We start from the raw sequence: 18,028 nt of genomic DNA on the forward strand, positions 1-18,028 counted from the left end.
TATAGCAGTCACTGAATATGGAAGTATTCATTGTTAATATCTTCATTTCTGTCAATGAGGTACAAAAGAGGGACCAGCATCTTCATGAGGTCTGACTCGCACTAATCTTTCCAGGGAATCTAGGACAGCTAAGTTCCTTCCTTTGTTGACATCCTCATTTAAATACCCAAGGATAAGGGGATGTATGTGGAGCAAGGTGTCTGTAGTTGCTAGTGGTAGAGTGGAGAATGTGAAAGGGATTGGGGAGACCTGTGTGTGTTTGTGAAATGTTCATACAAGTGAAATTCAGATCCTCTTTCTTTTCTGTGTGTCTCTTTTTTTAAAATAATAGAGGTCTTAGTTTCCTGGATCAGTTTTGGAATTAATAGCAGAGAAGGAAGAACCTAACAGAGGCAGTATTAGCCATCTGCATGTTAGAATCTGTAAATAGTTTATTTCAAATCTGTCTAATATCTTGTACCTTTTTTTCAGGTACCTGAATTATGATCGGCAAGTCTACTCTGCTGCATTTAAGTGTGATTAAACCTAGGTTTGCAATATTGCCATGTAACCTAGTAGGCCTTGTTGAATATTCACCTAACATACCTGTTTTCTTCTGTAGAAGCTGCGGAGTGGTACAACAGGTGTATCTGCGTTGATTGTAGGGAACAAGCTACACATAGCATGGCTAGGGGACTCGCAGGTAATGCTTGTGCAGCAAGGAAAAGCTGTGACATTAATGGAACCTCACAAACCAGAAAGAGAAGTAAGTCTGACTTGTTTTTTTTCTCTCATGTGTGTGTTGTCAGAATCTCTCTTGAAACCTTTTGGAATCAAGCCTTCTTAAGTATTCGGTGCTTTACATAATTACATATATTGTATGGTAGGATTCAGAGAATTGACAATTTCTTTTTTCCCATCCACTCCTGTGTCTTGAAAAGGTGATCCCTACAACTATGCCCCCGTGAAAGTACAGTTGGTACCGGTAGTCCTGACTTCAGTTCCTGCTCAGACTGTCTTTTCAAAATTTGTAGTAATTAAAGAATTTCACGGGATTTTTTTGGGGTGTGAATTTAAAACTGCCTGTAATAAATTAACTTCCTAATTTGAGATTAATAGCTATTTAAAATGTTAGTATGATGGAAGTCTTTCATAATATGTTATACTGTCATTCAAAAGCTGATGATAATCTACTAGCCTAACTGGCTTAAAGTGCATTGCATTTTCTATATATTTTAAATAGCCAGGTATTTTATTACATGAAATCTATGGGGATCTTTTGAGTTTAGATAGCATTGCATGACCCTTTGCCTTCATAGCATGAATATTTGTAATAACTGAGTAGTTAAAGGAGTATCAACACAAATGCTATTGTTACATAGTGTAGTGATCTTGTATTCTCTTCCAAATATTTATATATTTACCCAATTGCTGTATGGGATGGGAAGAAGTGGCAGAAAAAGGTACTCATCCATATGGGAAAGAATATAATACAAAAACTTAAGAATTCTGCTTTTTTGTGGACAAGCCATGGTATGGTTGGGAAGTAGGTGGGTTGTTTCCAAGAATCTTAAGTGCATGTTTCCAAACTAGATTCTGATATGTGTGTTTGCTATATTCATAGTATAAATACAGAAGCTGAAGCAGCTCTTGGTTTTGCGTTTTGTCTTTTTTTCCTCTTCAATTGGGTAACAAGGTCAGTAAGCCATGCGTAGGCTTTCAGTATAAAAATGGTATTCTACTGTTTTTCAGGATGAGAGAGCACGTATTGAGACTCTGGGTGGTTGTGTAACCTATATGGACTGCTGGCGGGTTAATGGTACCTTGGCTGTTTCCAGAGCAATTGGTAAGATAAACCATCAGAATTAGTATAGTTCAGATTAAATTTGATTAAAACACACCACCTGAGACTGTATGTTTACTGGAAATGACAGTAAATGACAGTTTTGCTCAGCATCAACCAAATAATAAAACCACTCTTACTGTCTTTGCCATAAGGCTATCTTACAGTTGTATAACTTCCATAGCTTGCAGCTGTATAATCTTACTGGTTTTACCATAAGCATAGAATATTGTTTTATTTTACATACTAGCCATGACAGTCCTAATTCTTTTATACTTCTAAGTCTTTTGTTTCTTGTAAACATCTTTGATACTGTGGTGTTCTACAGCTTAACAAATGTAGAGTATTTAATTTGTAAAAGTGGTAGAGTATTTAATTTGTAAAAGTGGAGGAAGTAATAAATGTTCATCTAGCCTTCTTTATGTGTCTGAATGTCTGCTTTGTGGGGTTTTTTGTCCACTTTAATATTAATATATCTTTCTCCTGATTGCATTTCTTAAGTCAGATCGCTGCATACTCCTTCAAATCACACATATCCAGCAATTTAGAGCATTTTAATTGTAGTATTCCAGAATCTTATTAAACAAACTTACTTTGCTAGGGGAAAAAGAGGGCAAAAAGAGAAAAGATCCTGGGCAAGTACAGTAGGTAACTGTAATGTATGAGTGGAAGCAAATTAGTACAAATTTGCATAGTACTATTTGGATCAATAGCAACCCATGTTTAATAAGTATGTTCATATGAAACTGATTAACTAAACACAATGAGCAGATTCTTATGGCATTGTGCTGTATCTCTGGATAGCTAAGAAAAATCTTACTTTCATAGCATTCTGAAGGCACACCTGCAAAATGAAGGGCTAACTATCTCCTTGCACAAATATATTTCCGAGAGGGAAAAACTTAGAAAGAATTTCCTTAGTTTCCCTGCAAAATTAGGAAAGCATGAATTAGAGTAACTCCTTAGAAACCCACTGGATTTAGGTAGGTTCCAAGCGTCCCTTAAGAAACAAAGGCCTTCCATGCTTATTCCATAGCTTTTCACTACTCTTGTCCTGCATCAGGTACCGCTGGAGTATGATCTGGCTGTCCTTGAGGACTCTGAAAGCAATTGGTGAGTGAAGAAGTAACTGTTTACATTTGAAGTAATAAAGCCTTTGTTTTCATTGTTTGTCTTAGGTGACATATGTCAGAAACCGTACATCTCTGGTGATGCAGATGGAGATTCATTTGAGCTGACTGGTTCTGAAGATTACTTGCTCCTAGCCTGCGATGGATTCTTTGATGCTATCAAGCCGTATGAGGTTGTAGACTTGGTCCTAGATCATTTAATGCAAACCAAAGGAGTGGGTCTCAAAGCAGCAGAAAGACTGGTGGCTGCTGCAAAGGAAAATGGATCCAGTGATAACATCACTGTTCTAGTGGTGTTCTTGAGGGATCCTCAGGACATCTTGGCAGACTGTCTCAGAGACCCTAAGAGCCTTGGGGCTGGTGATGATGCTCGGAGCTCACCCTTTAATTTCCTCAGCTGTGAGGCAGCAGCCACACAGTGACAAAATCTGCTTAATCCAGAACGTTCAAATAAGTTAACGTAAGGAACAGCTTTCCACTGAAGAAGCCTCTAATACGATAGGCAAAACGCATCAGGAAAAAAATGACAAATGGACAACCATTTAACAGAAAGGCAAGACTCCTTTTACTGAGTTCCCATTTGTCTTTTCCTTCCTTCCCCCTCCCTTCAAAAAACACTGAGCAGACGTGGAGATTTGTACAGCTATGTCGTCACTGGGAGCAGACTTCTAAAGTGTGTCCCAGGGCTGCTGGTCATATCCCTCTGCCCTGGAAGTGGTAAGAAACTGTAATATGTATAAGCTAATGGGTGAGCATACCCGTTTGTGAATTCTGAGTGAAAACTTAAATTAGCGCTTAAAAAGAATGCTGTATGTTGTATTTAATTGTGATGTTACTTTGGAGATTGGGAGGAGAGAAGCTGTCACCGTCACAGAAAAGCTTGTTACTGTGTGTGGTCTGTTAGGAACAGGCTTGGTGTGCGAAAGACTGGGTGACACCATTATGCTGTGTAAGTTGCTTTTGTTTTGTACCAAAGATGATATTACAAGAATGATGCGGCCTCTTTATTCAAAGAGACATTTAATTTTGTGTGTATGGAGAGGAGAAAATGAAACTGAATGCTCCAGAAAAAGAGCAAGAAAGCTAACTAGAAATATCCCAGGCAAAATGATACAAAATCAGCTGCTTTCTGGGATGCTCTGGTTTATAAACTGGAATCCAATATTTAACTGCACTGGATTATTTCTCCCTAACAAACACGCTTTATTGGCTATTTGGCAACCTGAAAAGAAAGGACCCTTATTTGTTGTATTTGAGAGAGATCTTTACGGTATGTATGCTCTAGCAGTTCAATGTGCTCTGTTTCTGCTACTTTTTTGTGTACTATAACAAATGAGATTTTTATTTTTATTCTAAGTGTTTATTTGTTTATTTACTGAACTTAAAGTTGGAGGAATTTTTTGCAGTGTTACTTTATTTTGTTGTGGTTTTTATTTAAACTAGAATTTTAAAGTGGCTGTGTTTTTATTATCTGGTTTTAAAAACTGACTACCCTCAAGTGCCTTAAATATTTCACCCAAGGATTGCTGGCTTCCTATCATATTCCGGTGAGCCAGTTTATAGGGTTTTTAAAATGTGACTTTTTTATTTCATTAATACTAATGTTTAATGCACTTAAATGTTTCATTTTTGTGAATGATTTTAGTGGGAACTAGGTTTCGAGAAACCATCTCTTTCATTGTTGCCAAATCTTGTGGCTTGTAGTAAAAGCTTCACGATACCCCTGCCCCATGCAAAAAGCTCTAGTTAGTTAATCATAAAGTAACAATCTGAATCATCATGACTTTCATTTAAAAACAAATACACTTCTGACCTTCACAAGAAAATTTAATAACACAAACTAGAAACAGTTTAGTAACAGTTTTTGATTAATAGATGGTTAATTTGGCCATACTTCATGATCTTTTTGGGTCTAAATAACTTTTTGGGTCTAAATAAAGGAGATGTGAAGCTAAGGTGAGGATGAAAGAATCTTAATGAATGTATATGTTGTTGTGCAACTGTTATATACATTACATGCTAGAGCCTCTGGTTGTGTTTTGTCTTGCCTTGCTAGCCTGGCTAGCAGGACTCAACAAGATCTGAAGGCTCAATGGTAAATGTGTTCGTAATTTCTGTATCTAAACAAGAAGTGCTTTACATCTGGCAGCAAGATTGTATGCCTAATTTAGAAGCACATGGCATTGCAATATGTCAGTCCTGTTGATTAAAATGTGTTGAACGTTAATGTTGCTTAGGGAGGAAATTTAGGTAGAAGAGTTGAGATGGCTCAAAGGAAGAACAGAGCAGCACTGCTTATGTCCATAGTGTCTCTGAATTGTTAGCTGGTGTGGGGCAATGCAGTTACCCAAGCAACTTGAGTTTTTTGCTGGATTACTATGGACGATTGTATGGTTTAACATAGAAACTCCTCAGTGAGCTACCCTCTCATTACATAGCAACTCAGACAGTGACTTCCTTGTTTTGCTGTGCGACAGCAGGAGCTTTTCCTCTGAGAAGGTTGCAAGCACTTTTCTATCCTACATTTTGCTGCCCTAAAATATGTGGGGAAGGCTTTCTGTGATGGCAGCCTGGTAGAGTAGGTGTTAATTTTTGTAGTGAACCTACTTCAGTTAAGGAAGCCTTTAGGCTTGCGTAGTAATCCCTTTGGATTTACCATCTCTTCTCTCTTTGATTTCTAACCCAGATATTCAGTGTTATTCATGCTAAATTCTGATGACCACTAGTGCCTATTGGTGTCTTGGAAATAGTTCTCATTATTAATATAGTAAGACTCATACAGAATTGTTTGATTTCACTGCTATCTGAGGTTTATCAGGAGAGGGGGAAGCTATTGTATTCATGAAGGGGAGGTGTGAAATGTTGGTAAGTTCATAGTATGATTTAGTTTCTAAAATTTGCCAAATTTTGTGAAACATGGAGGGAACCGAACAAGCCAAATTCTTTGTAATGATGCTTTTATTTCAACTTTTTTTGAGACAGATTTGCATTACAGAGGAAACAAAGTCTTAAGTCTTTCAATGGATACTTACAGCTATGTGAGAATATCCTTTTTTGTTTCAAATTTGATAGATTTCTTTTTTTTTTAATGGGAGCTAAGTGAAATGGGCCTTTAGAAAGTGTCTGTGGTAATAAAAAAATTTAATTCTCAAGCTATGCTCTAGGGAAGATACTCTGCATTCTGAGAAGCTGTTCCCTTATATAGGCGTTTTCATTCTGAATGACCTCGTGCCTCATTTCTTTGAGATGTAAGTGGATAGGAATAGTCTTTGGGAACTCATACAGATTTCAGCAGGGATAAAAAATATTTCTCTAATTTTCAGAGATTTCTTTCGAGCTTTAAAAAGTCTGGTCAGGTCTATAGGAGTTGTAACTGGGTCACAAATGGCAGTTTGTATCCTATCAGTGGAATAAATAAGTCTTAATGTGTCACCTACTGTAAAATTCCAAATACTGTTTGGGGGGAAAATTGGTTTTGGAGATGTCTTATCTATTCTTGACAGCCTGATCAAAACCTATGGAAACAACTTTTTTTTTTTTTTTTAACTGAAAAACCAACACTTCAATTTGATGTTAAATCAGTAATGAAAGTATGACACAGGATGCAAGTATGGATTCTGGAAGTGCACTTTTAAAATTCTGTTGAAAATGGTCATCAGGGTGGTCTTATCCTTGGGATGGCAAGGCAACCTCCAATTTTTGTTTCACTTGTGACTTTGATATCACTTTTAGAAGCCACAAGCTATAATGCATAATACTGTTACAAGAAGTATCACTAGTATGGGTGGTGAGGAGAGAAGGGAAGGAGCTCCAGCAGAAGGTATGAAGTTGAACTAAATAATCCAAAATATGGAATGCTGCTATGTTTTGAATTTACAGTACTAATCTGCTACATTAGCTTTTCTTATCTTTCCTCTCAAAACGTCTTGGATTTCTGGTGTTAGCTGTTCTGTTCTGTTTTCCTTCCCTCCTTTGGTTAAAAATAATATGTAATTTTGGTGAGAGAATGCTCTCGCCTCTCTGGGCCTTCCCAGTGTCATCTACAATATACTAACACTTGTCCACCAATGTCAAATTGACTAATGACAAATTGACCAATTTGCCTGTTTCCTTGTTGTCTTTCTGATGGGCCTGCAAGAAAAACAATTCTTGAGTCTAGCCAACAACATATTTTACTGGACTCCAGCTGAATGTCTGCTGCTGCATTTTAGCACCCAGCATCAGAAAAATTGCTTCTTAAAGGAGCCTGCATTTTTAAAACAGAGCACACTTAAATTCTTGTATTGTGCTTGATTGAAAACTAGCTTTAGTCATTCTGCTTAGTGGGTATCAAACATCTGTTTTACTTATGGGTAATTCATACTTCTACCTTTCCTTCCCTTCCCTTCCCTACCCCGCCCTTTCCTACAAAGAAGCATACCTAAAACAGTGAAGTCTTCTGGGTCTGGCATAGACAAGATTACAATTTTACAAATTACATTGGGGGGTTGGTTTTGGGGGTTTTTTGAGAATACAGAGGATAGAAATGCAGGAAAATTTTTAGAACAGAGGGAGATTAAGTAAAATCCACCCTCTGAGTGATGGAGGAGTGAAAGAGAGAGACAGGGATGCATTTAAGTATTATTAATGCCTTTTTTAAAAAGGAAGTGGGCTGGAAAATAGAGCTACAAATGTCAGTTCTTTAGAGTGAAATACCAGTGCTTGAAAGAATTAGAAACATACCCATTAAAAAGGCAAAACTCAGATGTGGTAACTCTGTCTTCAAACAGCCAAGGAAGGAATCACAGTAAAAGCATCTGAGGTGACTTGCTGTGACCCCTCAACACTGTCTTGGAAGCTAATGCTACTAAATGGATTTTTCTAAACATCCTTCTGCGTAAAGTAGTGCTAAGAGGGAGCATTCAGTATATGCAGTTACTGGTCACTGTGTAACTGCTGCCATGAGTAAATGCCATGAAGTGTGTTAATGAATCGATATGGCTGGTGGGATCTCATAAGATGAGTAATTGGGCACGGAGTGGTTACAGGAGAGTTGGCAGTTGAATAGTGTTAATCACAGTGATGACTTTAATAGCATTTAATAGACACTTATCTGAATTCAAAGTCAGATGAGATACTGCTCTTTTTAAAAGCATTTCCAGTGCTATTAGCTTTCTGTCATGAAAAGCCACTAAAATTTCCATTTTTTTGTTGGATGTTGAGAAAAGTGCTTCTCTTGCTTTCTGAATTCTGGAGATAAGTTGGCTGCCTGCACTGGAAAACCCATTTTCAGTTGATAGCTTAAAGCAGCTGTTTGGGGTTGAAACTTCCCTCCCAGGCAATCCCTTAAAAACTAACAAAAAGGTGCTTCCAAAACAAGTGGCTGGGGAAAGTAGGTATTTCTAAATGGCGTTGCACAAAAGGTAACCAGCAAATACCCTCAATCTGTAAAGGGCATCTACAGTTAGTTGAGCTGCTTGAAGTCTAAAGCTCCACTCTTTGTGTAAGTGAGACTGTTGGTTAAATTACTCGTATTCTTGTGGATGGAGGTACTTGATGCACAGCACCAGACATGGTCTGTTTCTATTCTTATAGTACTGAAGTATCAAGCAAATGCTTTAGGGAGAAGGTGGGGGAATGTTAGCCACACCAGAGCAGATTGCAGACGATTCATATATAATTTAGCTCTAGTTAAGCCTGAATTAAATTTCCCTGCTTAGTTCTATTACTGTCCCTTTTACAACTGGGCCTGTGCTGTCAGACAAAATCCTACTAGGAAGTAATGGTCCATTCCCCCTTTTTGAGGAGTAAATAACTCCTGATGGACAAAACGTCGTTCAGGAAGGGTTGGAGAAGGAAGAAAAATGAGCTTTCAAATCAGTGCAAAACTTGCCAATCTACGCTAAGTTATGTATTCGCTCTAAACACATGTTTATAGCAGGCCTGATTGCATTTGAATAGTTGTGCTGGGAAGCAATGGGTTTTCTGCCAAGCTAGTCATAACCTTTAAAACTGACAGCACCAAAACCAAGAGGCTAGTCCTCCCTGCTTTCCTAAATCGAGCCACTAGAACAGCCAGCCCTGTGGAGTATTTGTTTTGCAGCGTTGACAGCTCTAAGAGCTAAGCCAGCCACTTTCTGCATGTGTTTTGGTTGTTTTTAATATATTTATTGGTTTTTACTTTATCTAAAGTTATTTCTGTTGATACTAGTCCTGTCAGCTGAATAGTAATCAAATGGAGACGTGAGGGAGTGACTGGACCTGAACTGTCATAGACGCTTCTTAAAATACTACCTTAAAATGAACTGGTAGGCTCTTGTGATAACCTTATCTCTGAACAGAACGGGAAACCAAAATCTTACAGAGAATCACTTAAACCTTTATTTTGGGGTGACCCATCAGAGCCTAAACACTCACAAGCCTTCCCCACAAGCTGTTCAATGTTGCTAGTTTCATGTGTTTTCCAAGCTGTGCATGCTGCTGCTGGTGCACACAAAAATAAACAAAAGACAGTTGTGTTGGCAGCATAGAAAATTTAGCAAGATGCAGCTTTTGTCAAACAGAAGAGGACAAAATCAATAGGAAAAGAAATGTTTTCAAGCTTCTTGGAATGCAAACAATGGAATAAAAAAAAGCAACCTAGAAGAGTTGGCAGTGCACTGTCAGCTTAAAACTACTGTTTTAAGCAAATGAATTTGGCTGCTTTGTAATGTCTGCTTTATTTTGTTAACAAACTCCTCTCAGTCAGGGTTTCATGTCTTGTTGTTGATATGTGTTTTTTCGTCTGAAGAGAGAAGATATATTTAACTTTCTAAGGAGCTGAATGTATCTGGGCTTTGTGACTAGTTAGATTATGATTATTGACTTTTGTCTCAACTATTAAGCCTGGTTGCTAATTTTCAGGAGATACTAATATAGCAAGTACTGAACCTATTAATGATTAAATGGTTCTGGATTTCCATGCACAAGAACTTCATCAATCTTTCCTGATCTAGTGGGTTACTTCTTGAAGTTTACTATCATTTGTGGCATGTGGAAGGTTTGTCGCTTTGGCAAATGGTGCTGGAAAGTGTGACCGTCACACCCTGCAGGAAGTATTTATCCTTTTATCTTAGGAATGACGGTTCCTTTTGGATGTCTAAGGATAAAGAGACAATAGCTAGGAAACTGGAAGATCCTATGGGCACCTTCTCAGGACAATTAAATACTATGACTTCCTCTTTTTCATGTTGCCCTTTAACTTTGTTAAAAAGCATTCTGCTTAATACTGGATGATTAATGCTGCTTCCTTTTTTTTTTCTTTTTCTTTCTTTCTTTCAGTGTGTTTAATAATAGCAAGATATTTGTTTTGTTGGGGGTTAAAACTTCATACTGGCGAAAAAAAGGCTTTAAGTTTTAACTTTAAGTACTTTTAACTTACTTAACTACTTTAACTACTTTTAACTTCCTCTTCTGAAAGTCAGTCCTGCTCTGTCTCCTCTTTATTCTCTTCCCAATTTTCTTTTTCTTCTATCTTTTATGTCCTTTTACATTGTCAGCCCCCCTCCCCAAAATGCTGCTTCTTAGACTGTAAAATCCATTGGCTGTTCAGTCAGTTTAGTTGCTACTCTATAATCTTAATTTCATCTGTATTAATAGTGAACATGGTCTGATCTTTGGAGGCCTGCAACACCAAGAGTGTAGAAAGTACCACGTCAGCTAGGAAGATAAGAGACTAAAACAACTGTTGTGTCTTTGGCATTGACCAGTATTGGATGTGTAAGAAGAAAATCCTGTTATTTGCATGTTATTCCATAGGAATACTTAAGCTTATTTCAGGTAACAGTAGCTCTCATCCTGAATACAGGACTTGAGAAATATTCTTGTCTCTGTATTTCCTTGTTCCTGCAGATTGTTTGTGTTTTCAAACATTTGCACTGTTTAGAGTGGGGAAAAAAAGCTTTCTAACTTTCTTCACCTCTTCAGTTCTCTCTCTCTCTTGCCCTAGTTGGCCGAACAGACAGGTTGGCAACTGCAGCATACCACATGGCTAACCAGCCTCTCGGTTAGTCTAATTCTTCAGTGTCTGCTCTGTACGGTAACTTCAATCCTGTGCTTATTTAGTGGTAAGTTAGACCTCTGTAACTACTCCTGCTGACTTAAAAATATGTGTTCTTATCAGTATTAAAATAGTACAAGAGCAGAACTGTTGCTTTAGGCACATTTCTTGCCACTCTGTTGGCTAATGAACCTTGAATGAAAGTAAGAGGGCCAGTGACTTTGAAATAGGAGCTGTTAGCCAAGTGTTGTAGAATCGTAGTCCTTATTTATTTTGTATGCTAATCTGCACTTGTGACCCTGAGCAGAAAAGCTGCAGTACAGCAGGTTTTATAAGCTGTGGCTTAACCAGTTACCTAGTATCTTAAAACTCTTATTTAAGCTGACTGGTTTTGTGCACAGGTCAGAAACCTGTTGTCATTGATCATTAAATGCTATGCATATTGTACATTCATTTACATGGATTGTTCTAATAGTGCTTGTGTGTATTATGCTACATTACCATATTTTTTTATATATATATGTATGTATTGCATGAGGTTTAATTGTTGGGGTTTTTTTGTATTGTCACTTTTGTATTCACACAGTGCCTCATGTATCTATTTGCATATTGCAAGAAGTTGTTTCAAAGCAGTGATTGGAGACAGGTGGGAGGGATAAGAACTCTCCACTGTAGGATCTGATGTTTCTGAAGTATTAATAAAGTATAGTGATTCGAAGCGTTGTTTGTTTCTTTTCTTAAATGTGTTTTTCATTCTAATACTTCAAGTACCTGGGTTCACACAATGGTCATACTGCACATCTTTGAGTGGTTACCCTGTCACCAAATCTTACCTTCTTCCATAGGGCCTTTCTGGGAAAAGAGACCAGTGGAAGCACTAGAAGGAAACAATCCTTGGGATCACAGAGCATGCTTACTTGAAAAGGTGATGTCACTGAAACCGCCTTAGAAATGGACTGTGTACCTCTAATTCATTGATTCGGTCTGTTTTCTTTCATTCTTTTTACCATCTAACAACAGTTATAATGCAGTTATAATATATAGGCATACTACCTAATGTCTTACAGTAATGGGATAATGATCTGAAAGACACTGTTGCAGCAGAGATCGTGACAATTTGTTGTTTAGTTGCATACTTGTTAAAGAAGTGGTCTTTAACTGCTGAAGTGGAAGGATGGACAGTGAATTCTTGGAGTACGTTAGGGTTAATTTACTACAGAACATAGAGAAAGTTTTGAGAAGGATGGTAAGTTTCAAAATGTAAGTATGGCTTGGAAGCTAAGCTAATCTGTGTGATTGTTTTTGAAGTGCTGGTGTTCATATCCTCAAGAAATGAAGATGTAAAGAGAGCAGGACAGAGATAAGAGACTCGACAAAAAGCAAGAGTCTTGGGAATCTGCGAGATACAGTCTTTCAGGCAGTTTGTCTAAAGGCTATTGTATTTATCCTAGTGAAGACGAAAAATAAAAATCTAGTAAGAGCCCAGGGTGCTGCACCAGAGAGAAGCAGATAAAGTATTTCTTGAAATAAGGATAACCATAATCAATCATCAGGTAGATTCTGCTCAAGATGCTGTGGGCATACTTGAACCTACTTCAGATCAAACCTCAAATCTCTTGAAAATATCTTCCATTTCATGGTTCTAAATGTTTTGTTGGTTTGGGTTTTTTTTTGTTTGTTTTTTTGTTTGTTGGGTTTTTTTTTTTAACAGTAAGAATTCCAGGGGTGAAAATTCACTTGTAGTAATCTCTAGAAAAGTAGCAAATTCTCGGAAAAGTATAGGTTGGGTATTTGCTTGACTAGGTTTAGCAGCAGCTTCCTAGCCTGTGTTTTGCTTAGCTCGCCAGGGAGCATAAGCAACAGCTAACTGCTGCTGTTCTTTCATGATCACGTAAAGCAACTATGGGAATCCACCATCCAGGTAACTCCACGATACAAACTACAACTACATATACTCTTTGCTGGTAACAACACAGAGCTGAACAAAATCACTCCAATGTCGTGTAGGCATCTTTGGTACTTCCTAACAAAGGGTGCCAGCTTCCTATAGATCTGAGCCCATTCCAGCTGCAGTTGAGAACAGGACTGGACATCACTATTGTTTCTCCTTGCTTGTGCCCAACATTGGCTTTACCGTCTCCTTTTGATTAATAGGGGGTGAAATCCAGACGTTGCTGATTCTTGTTGGCTGTGCTATCTTATTCATGAATGTTTTCTTTTTCATCTAGCAGAACTCCAGTAGACCATGTGTTCAACATGGGGCTCATAGCCAACCTTCTGCTCTGTGGTATCAGTCATCTGCAGTCTCTGTTGCTGGTGGGTTTGAGCAAGAAGCAATTAATAAGCCCATGGAAATGAATGTAAAACTTTGATTTAAAGCTGTATGAAGCTAAACTTAGATGCCATTGATGGGGTTCATGACACAGAAGCATTATCCACCTCAACTGTTTGAGCAAGGAATAACAAATCTTCATGTCCTGTTTAACCACCCCCATTTGATGCATGTTTCTTTGCGGACAATGTGCTGTAAAATCTGTAGCCACTCATTTCCTAGGCTGTAGAAAGTAATGAAATAACGGTGATGAGGCAGATGTTTCTGTTTCAGCCTGAATTAGTGACATTTGCAACACAAATGAGAGAGCTGCTCAGTTTATCTTGACTAGTATTTGCTGGTTTCATCCAGGTTCTCTAGGAAACTTTACAGGGGGTTGCTATGCAGAAATTAATTCTTCAGCTCTACCAGATCAGTCTGGAAATGCCTGTCCTCTACACCCGGGAAATCGAGTGAGCAGAAGTGCTTCTTCAGAGACTAGGAGAACTTTAAGAAATATGGGCTCTCCTCTAGTAATGCAGACTTCACATGTCTCTGTTCTTTGGCAAGGGCCACACAAAACTTCTTCTGCATCCAGATCAAGTTTTCTATTCAAGTAGCACTAATGTAGATTACAGGCTTTCATGTAACTGTCTCTAATTTTTTTTTTTTTTAAGAAATCAAGCATAACCTTGAATATGTCATGCAGAAAGTTGGTTGTAAATTGTGTAGAGACTGTAACAGGTATTTACCTGTTTCACCAAACTAATAATGCAGTTCTGCATATGTAACTGTGCAGAGGTCTTACAGTCAATATCCCTTGTATAAAAAAACCCTTGTTTTTTCAAAGTGTTAAGCTGTTCTTGAACTTTTCTGTTTTGGATATCTAACAAAATCTGTAACCTGTTGCACTACAACTAATTATTAATATCTTGTTAGATGCTTTTTGATACTTGCATTTTGGTTTTGTTTTTTTTTTTACTGGAGTTAAAATGTTTTGAAGTTTGGGTTTGCCATGTTCTCATGTTGTTATGTTGAGCTGTTTGGAAAGAATCTTAAGTTCTCATTAGAATGAGAAAATATTTAAATGTTTAAATGGTGCAGCTGTTATCTACCCTTCAAATAGAAGTAGCTCTTGGAAAGAAATATTTTTAACATGCCTTGACAAACATAAACCTGCTCATTTTATACAAGAGTTCATTGTATGCTTGAGGCATATAGTAAGGCAAAAACAAGTCTTTTGCATAGCCTAAAAGAAAAAATTCTAGCTATGTTGTGGTGGGCCAGACCTAGCTACAGTGTTCAGTCTGCAGTTTGGTGATGTTCTATTTTCCCTGAAAAAGATTGCACAAACGGTAGAAAAGAGACTTATTTCCCACATCATATTCTAGGCCGTAGAGTAAGCACTTCCAGGGAAGAGCCTGTGACCTCCTTCTACCCAGCCTGATTTTTCTGCGTAGACCTTCGGCTTCTGAGCCCTTGCACATGACGGGAAACTGCTCCTCTCTCAAGGTAAGGCAGGAGGGTCTCGGTGTGGAAAGGGCAAATTGTTCTGCAGGTGTCTGAATGCTCCTTCAGGGCTTTGTGTTTCTACCCCTAGAGGGCTCCCTCTTTCCTTTGGCCAAAGCAAACCAGAAAGCGATAGGAAAAGATACGTGATGTTGCCCATTGCCACAAATTGTTCAAAAGAGCCCTCCGCGTGATGTGTCATTCTCATAGTATTTTCATCTTGAAGGTAGGCACTGGAAAGCTGAGTGGGAAAAGTTTCTTTGCATGATAATACCTTCCTTCTTTCCTTCCCCATATCTTTTAAGAAGTTGCTGTGTTTCTGGCACTAATTCTGTGTTTTGCTTTTTACTGGTTAAAATTCAAGTAGTTGGTTCAGGCTGGGGTACAGCTGTCCAATACCAGATCTCTGATAGTGGCCAACAGCAGTAATCTGGGGAGAGTGCAAAGAGCCTTTTAAATGGGAGGCAGGAAAGAAGTCATTCATGTGAAGAGTGCGACTAAACAAGTATAGGTTAGAATAACATTCCTTTTTGCATCTCTTAGTCGAGATTAAAAAAATCTGAAGCCTTGTTTCTCTTTATATAAGACATAAAAGGTATTTCTCTGTGTGTTTATCAGGCTATAAGAGACACCTCTCTTTTAGTCTACAGCCCAGTTCCTTTACGAAACCAAGTTCTGGTGTCAGTGTGGGGAAAGGAAAAAAATGTTTAACAATGGACCAGAAGACACTTCAGGCTTTCTGTATAATTAATTATAGTCATTTAAAATCTTGTGCAAAGTCTATGCTTGAAGAAGTTCTAAGTTATAATTAAGCCAAGCTGCTAACGATGGATCTAATTGTTGGGTTACAGACAGGCACGGATAACACCAGTTGGGCCACTGACATCAGGTATTTCACCCCATTGCTTTCTGTTGATGCAGCTAATCCCACACAACTGTTCCAGCAGCTGGAATGACCGGCATGGGGTGAAGCGTGGACGCCTGTCAGGAGTTTTCCCTGACAGACTTAACTGGCCAAATGTCATTGGTCTTTAAAGATACCGTGTCTTTAGCGTTGGCTCTTAAAAGACTCCCTGGAGCACAGCTGCTTTAGCACTGCTCCCGTTGAACCCCTGCTATCGAGGGACTCGAGACGGGAGAATGAATTAGACGCTGAAGTGGCTCTGCCAATTCCCCCTTTCTATCATATCGGTCGCCTGAAGTCTCATATCCTTCTGAAGAAACAAAAAGTTGCAGTTGAGGCAAAGGTCAAATTCAACGGTGTAGGCAGGCTTTGTTGTTGCATTGGTGAGTCTGCTTTTAAAAACAAAAAGTAATCCTCTCCCTCTCTCTGTCCCACCCTTCAATGGATTTTCATCTCTTCAAAATGTTAGAAATATCAAATCATACATGGACAGACCTTCCTCTTACTACAGATCTAAAGCTGATTGCCTGGTACTGGTGATTGATGAGGACACCAATGTAAACATCAAACCCTGGACATTCAGTATTAAGGCTACATTTAAAGTCTGACTACAGTGTGTTTGGAAGGTATCAGCTGAACCATTGCACTGTGTAGCAGGAACATTGTTTCAGTGTATACTAACCAGAGGATTATGAGGAAAGCATTTCAAGTGCTTGGTTTTGGACTGACATTAAAACCTTTGAAAAATAGTTTAATCTAATTTTTTTTTCCCCATTATGTTCTTCCTCTTGGAAATGTTTATAAGGCTGGTTTTTGCCTTAATTTTAGCATCTCTTGGTTTTGTCTGCTTTCTAAGTTAAAGAAATTATGGATCTGTATTCTCAATCTTAAGCCCCTTTGTAACTGGTGGCTTTTATTTTTTTATTTATTTGGTAATGCTAGCAAGAGATTGGAAAGTGGCTGTTTTCTGCAGGGTAAAAGAGACAGAGAGGGGATCCAAGCAATTTAGTATTTTTTACTTTGAAGTACTTTAAGGAAAGGTTAATGAATAAATCCCAATACAAATACTAATGAAAACTGTTCATTTCTTCCCCCTACTAATAATCACCTTTTGTAATGGGAAGATACATTACAAAGGCCTGCCCCTACCCTCAGAAAATTGTCTTCTAATGTTTTCTTGTTAATGAAATTTTAAGTCAATGAGCTATTCCCAAATAGCAATCGGCCAAGCCAGGATGTGCATTAGCAGGCTAATGGCAGGCGTCCTGCGTTGCTGAAGGCAGCGTGTCTCATGGCAATCCTCTAGGAGTTGGCTCCATCACTTGGAGCACTTAATACTGGCTCTGCTAAAGCGTTTCTTGCGCTCCCATTGCCTCCTTTGGGAGACTACTCCATTGACTAATAGATCTCACTGTCAGGAAGTCTTTCCTGTTCTTCAGTCTTACTGATCTCAGTTCCAATATATGTAACTGTAACTTTTTTGACTACTCTTTAACAAAAGATTAAAAAGGAAAGGCAAAAAGCCATCACACTTATATAAAAAATGGAAACTAATCTGATTTTCAGTCTTCACTGTAAAACTTGTAGAACGGGTGTTTTTAGTTAAATGCTGCCTGCATACGTTTTGGGCTGATGGCAGCAGGGTCTGGAAGTTGGCTAGTATAAATCCACTCATAAATAAAACTACTGCAACTTGGAATCTGTCAGTGATCGATGTGTGTGCCTGTGACATGTACAAAAGCTGGCAGCTAATGAAAGCCGAGCTGAGCTGTGAAGTTACACAATGCGCTAGTTGAGATGTCACGGGGAAGCCAAGGGCTGGGGGTGTGGAGGGGAGACCACCGGGGCTGCGTTTTGCAAGAAAAATGGTGTCGGTACAACAGCAGCCTACAAAGCTCCCCGGCTTGGGCAGTGGGAGCTGCTTGCAGCCATCGCCAGCCGTGGAGAGAGGCTGGTGTGCAGGAAGTAGCCGGAGAGAGGTTTTCACAAGGACCTGTTGTTCGGTTGCTCAGATTATATCAGTGTTCTGGCTATTGAGAGGGATTTGGCCTTTGGGTTTTGCTTTCAGCTTTATTTATTTTTGCCTGTTCTCAATTCTCTTTGTGAATACCAATATTCTGAGTCACCCAGAACGATTTCTGCCTTCATTAGAGATTCCTTCCAGCTCCCCTTCAACTGCCTGTGGGCTGTTGCCTGCCCCTGCCTCCCCCTATGCACTTTGCTGCACGTATTTAGCTCTCAGTATTCCATCACTCGTCAGCTCCTGCAGCTCTGGCACTTGAATACCTTCAACCATATTAAACTATATTGTACCTTTAGTTCTTTGCACAACTTG

At 38.7% G+C, this 18,028-nt stretch overlaps 1 protein-coding gene across 5 annotated transcripts in view; it reads left to right on the top strand.

Moving 5' to 3' along the window:
• The window catches only part of PPM1F (protein phosphatase, Mg2+/Mn2+ dependent 1F), a 45,895-nt gene that overhangs the window by 16,755 nt on the left and 11,112 nt on the right, over nt 1–18,028 (top strand). Inside the window, exons 5-10 of one of the 5 annotated variants that reach the window (XM_075167972.1) lie at nt 602–745; nt 1,732–1,825; nt 3,001–3,125; nt 3,578–3,669; nt 11,815–11,894; nt 13,201–14,665. In XM_075167972.1, coding sequence (XP_075024073.1) covers nt 602–745; nt 1,732–1,825; nt 3,001–3,125; nt 3,578–3,669; nt 11,815–11,890 — 531 coding nt within the window. In that variant the 3' untranslated portion in view covers nt 11,891–11,894; nt 13,201–14,665. The other 4 variants (XR_012676491.1, XM_075167974.1, XM_075167975.1 and 1 more) reach the window with 4 other exon arrangements.

This window comes from Calonectris borealis, chromosome 18 (genome assembly GCF_964195595.1).
Source record: "Calonectris borealis chromosome 18, bCalBor7.hap1.2, whole genome shotgun sequence".
In the NCBI taxonomy this organism is placed as follows: domain Eukaryota; kingdom Metazoa; phylum Chordata; class Aves; order Procellariiformes; family Procellariidae; genus Calonectris; species Calonectris borealis.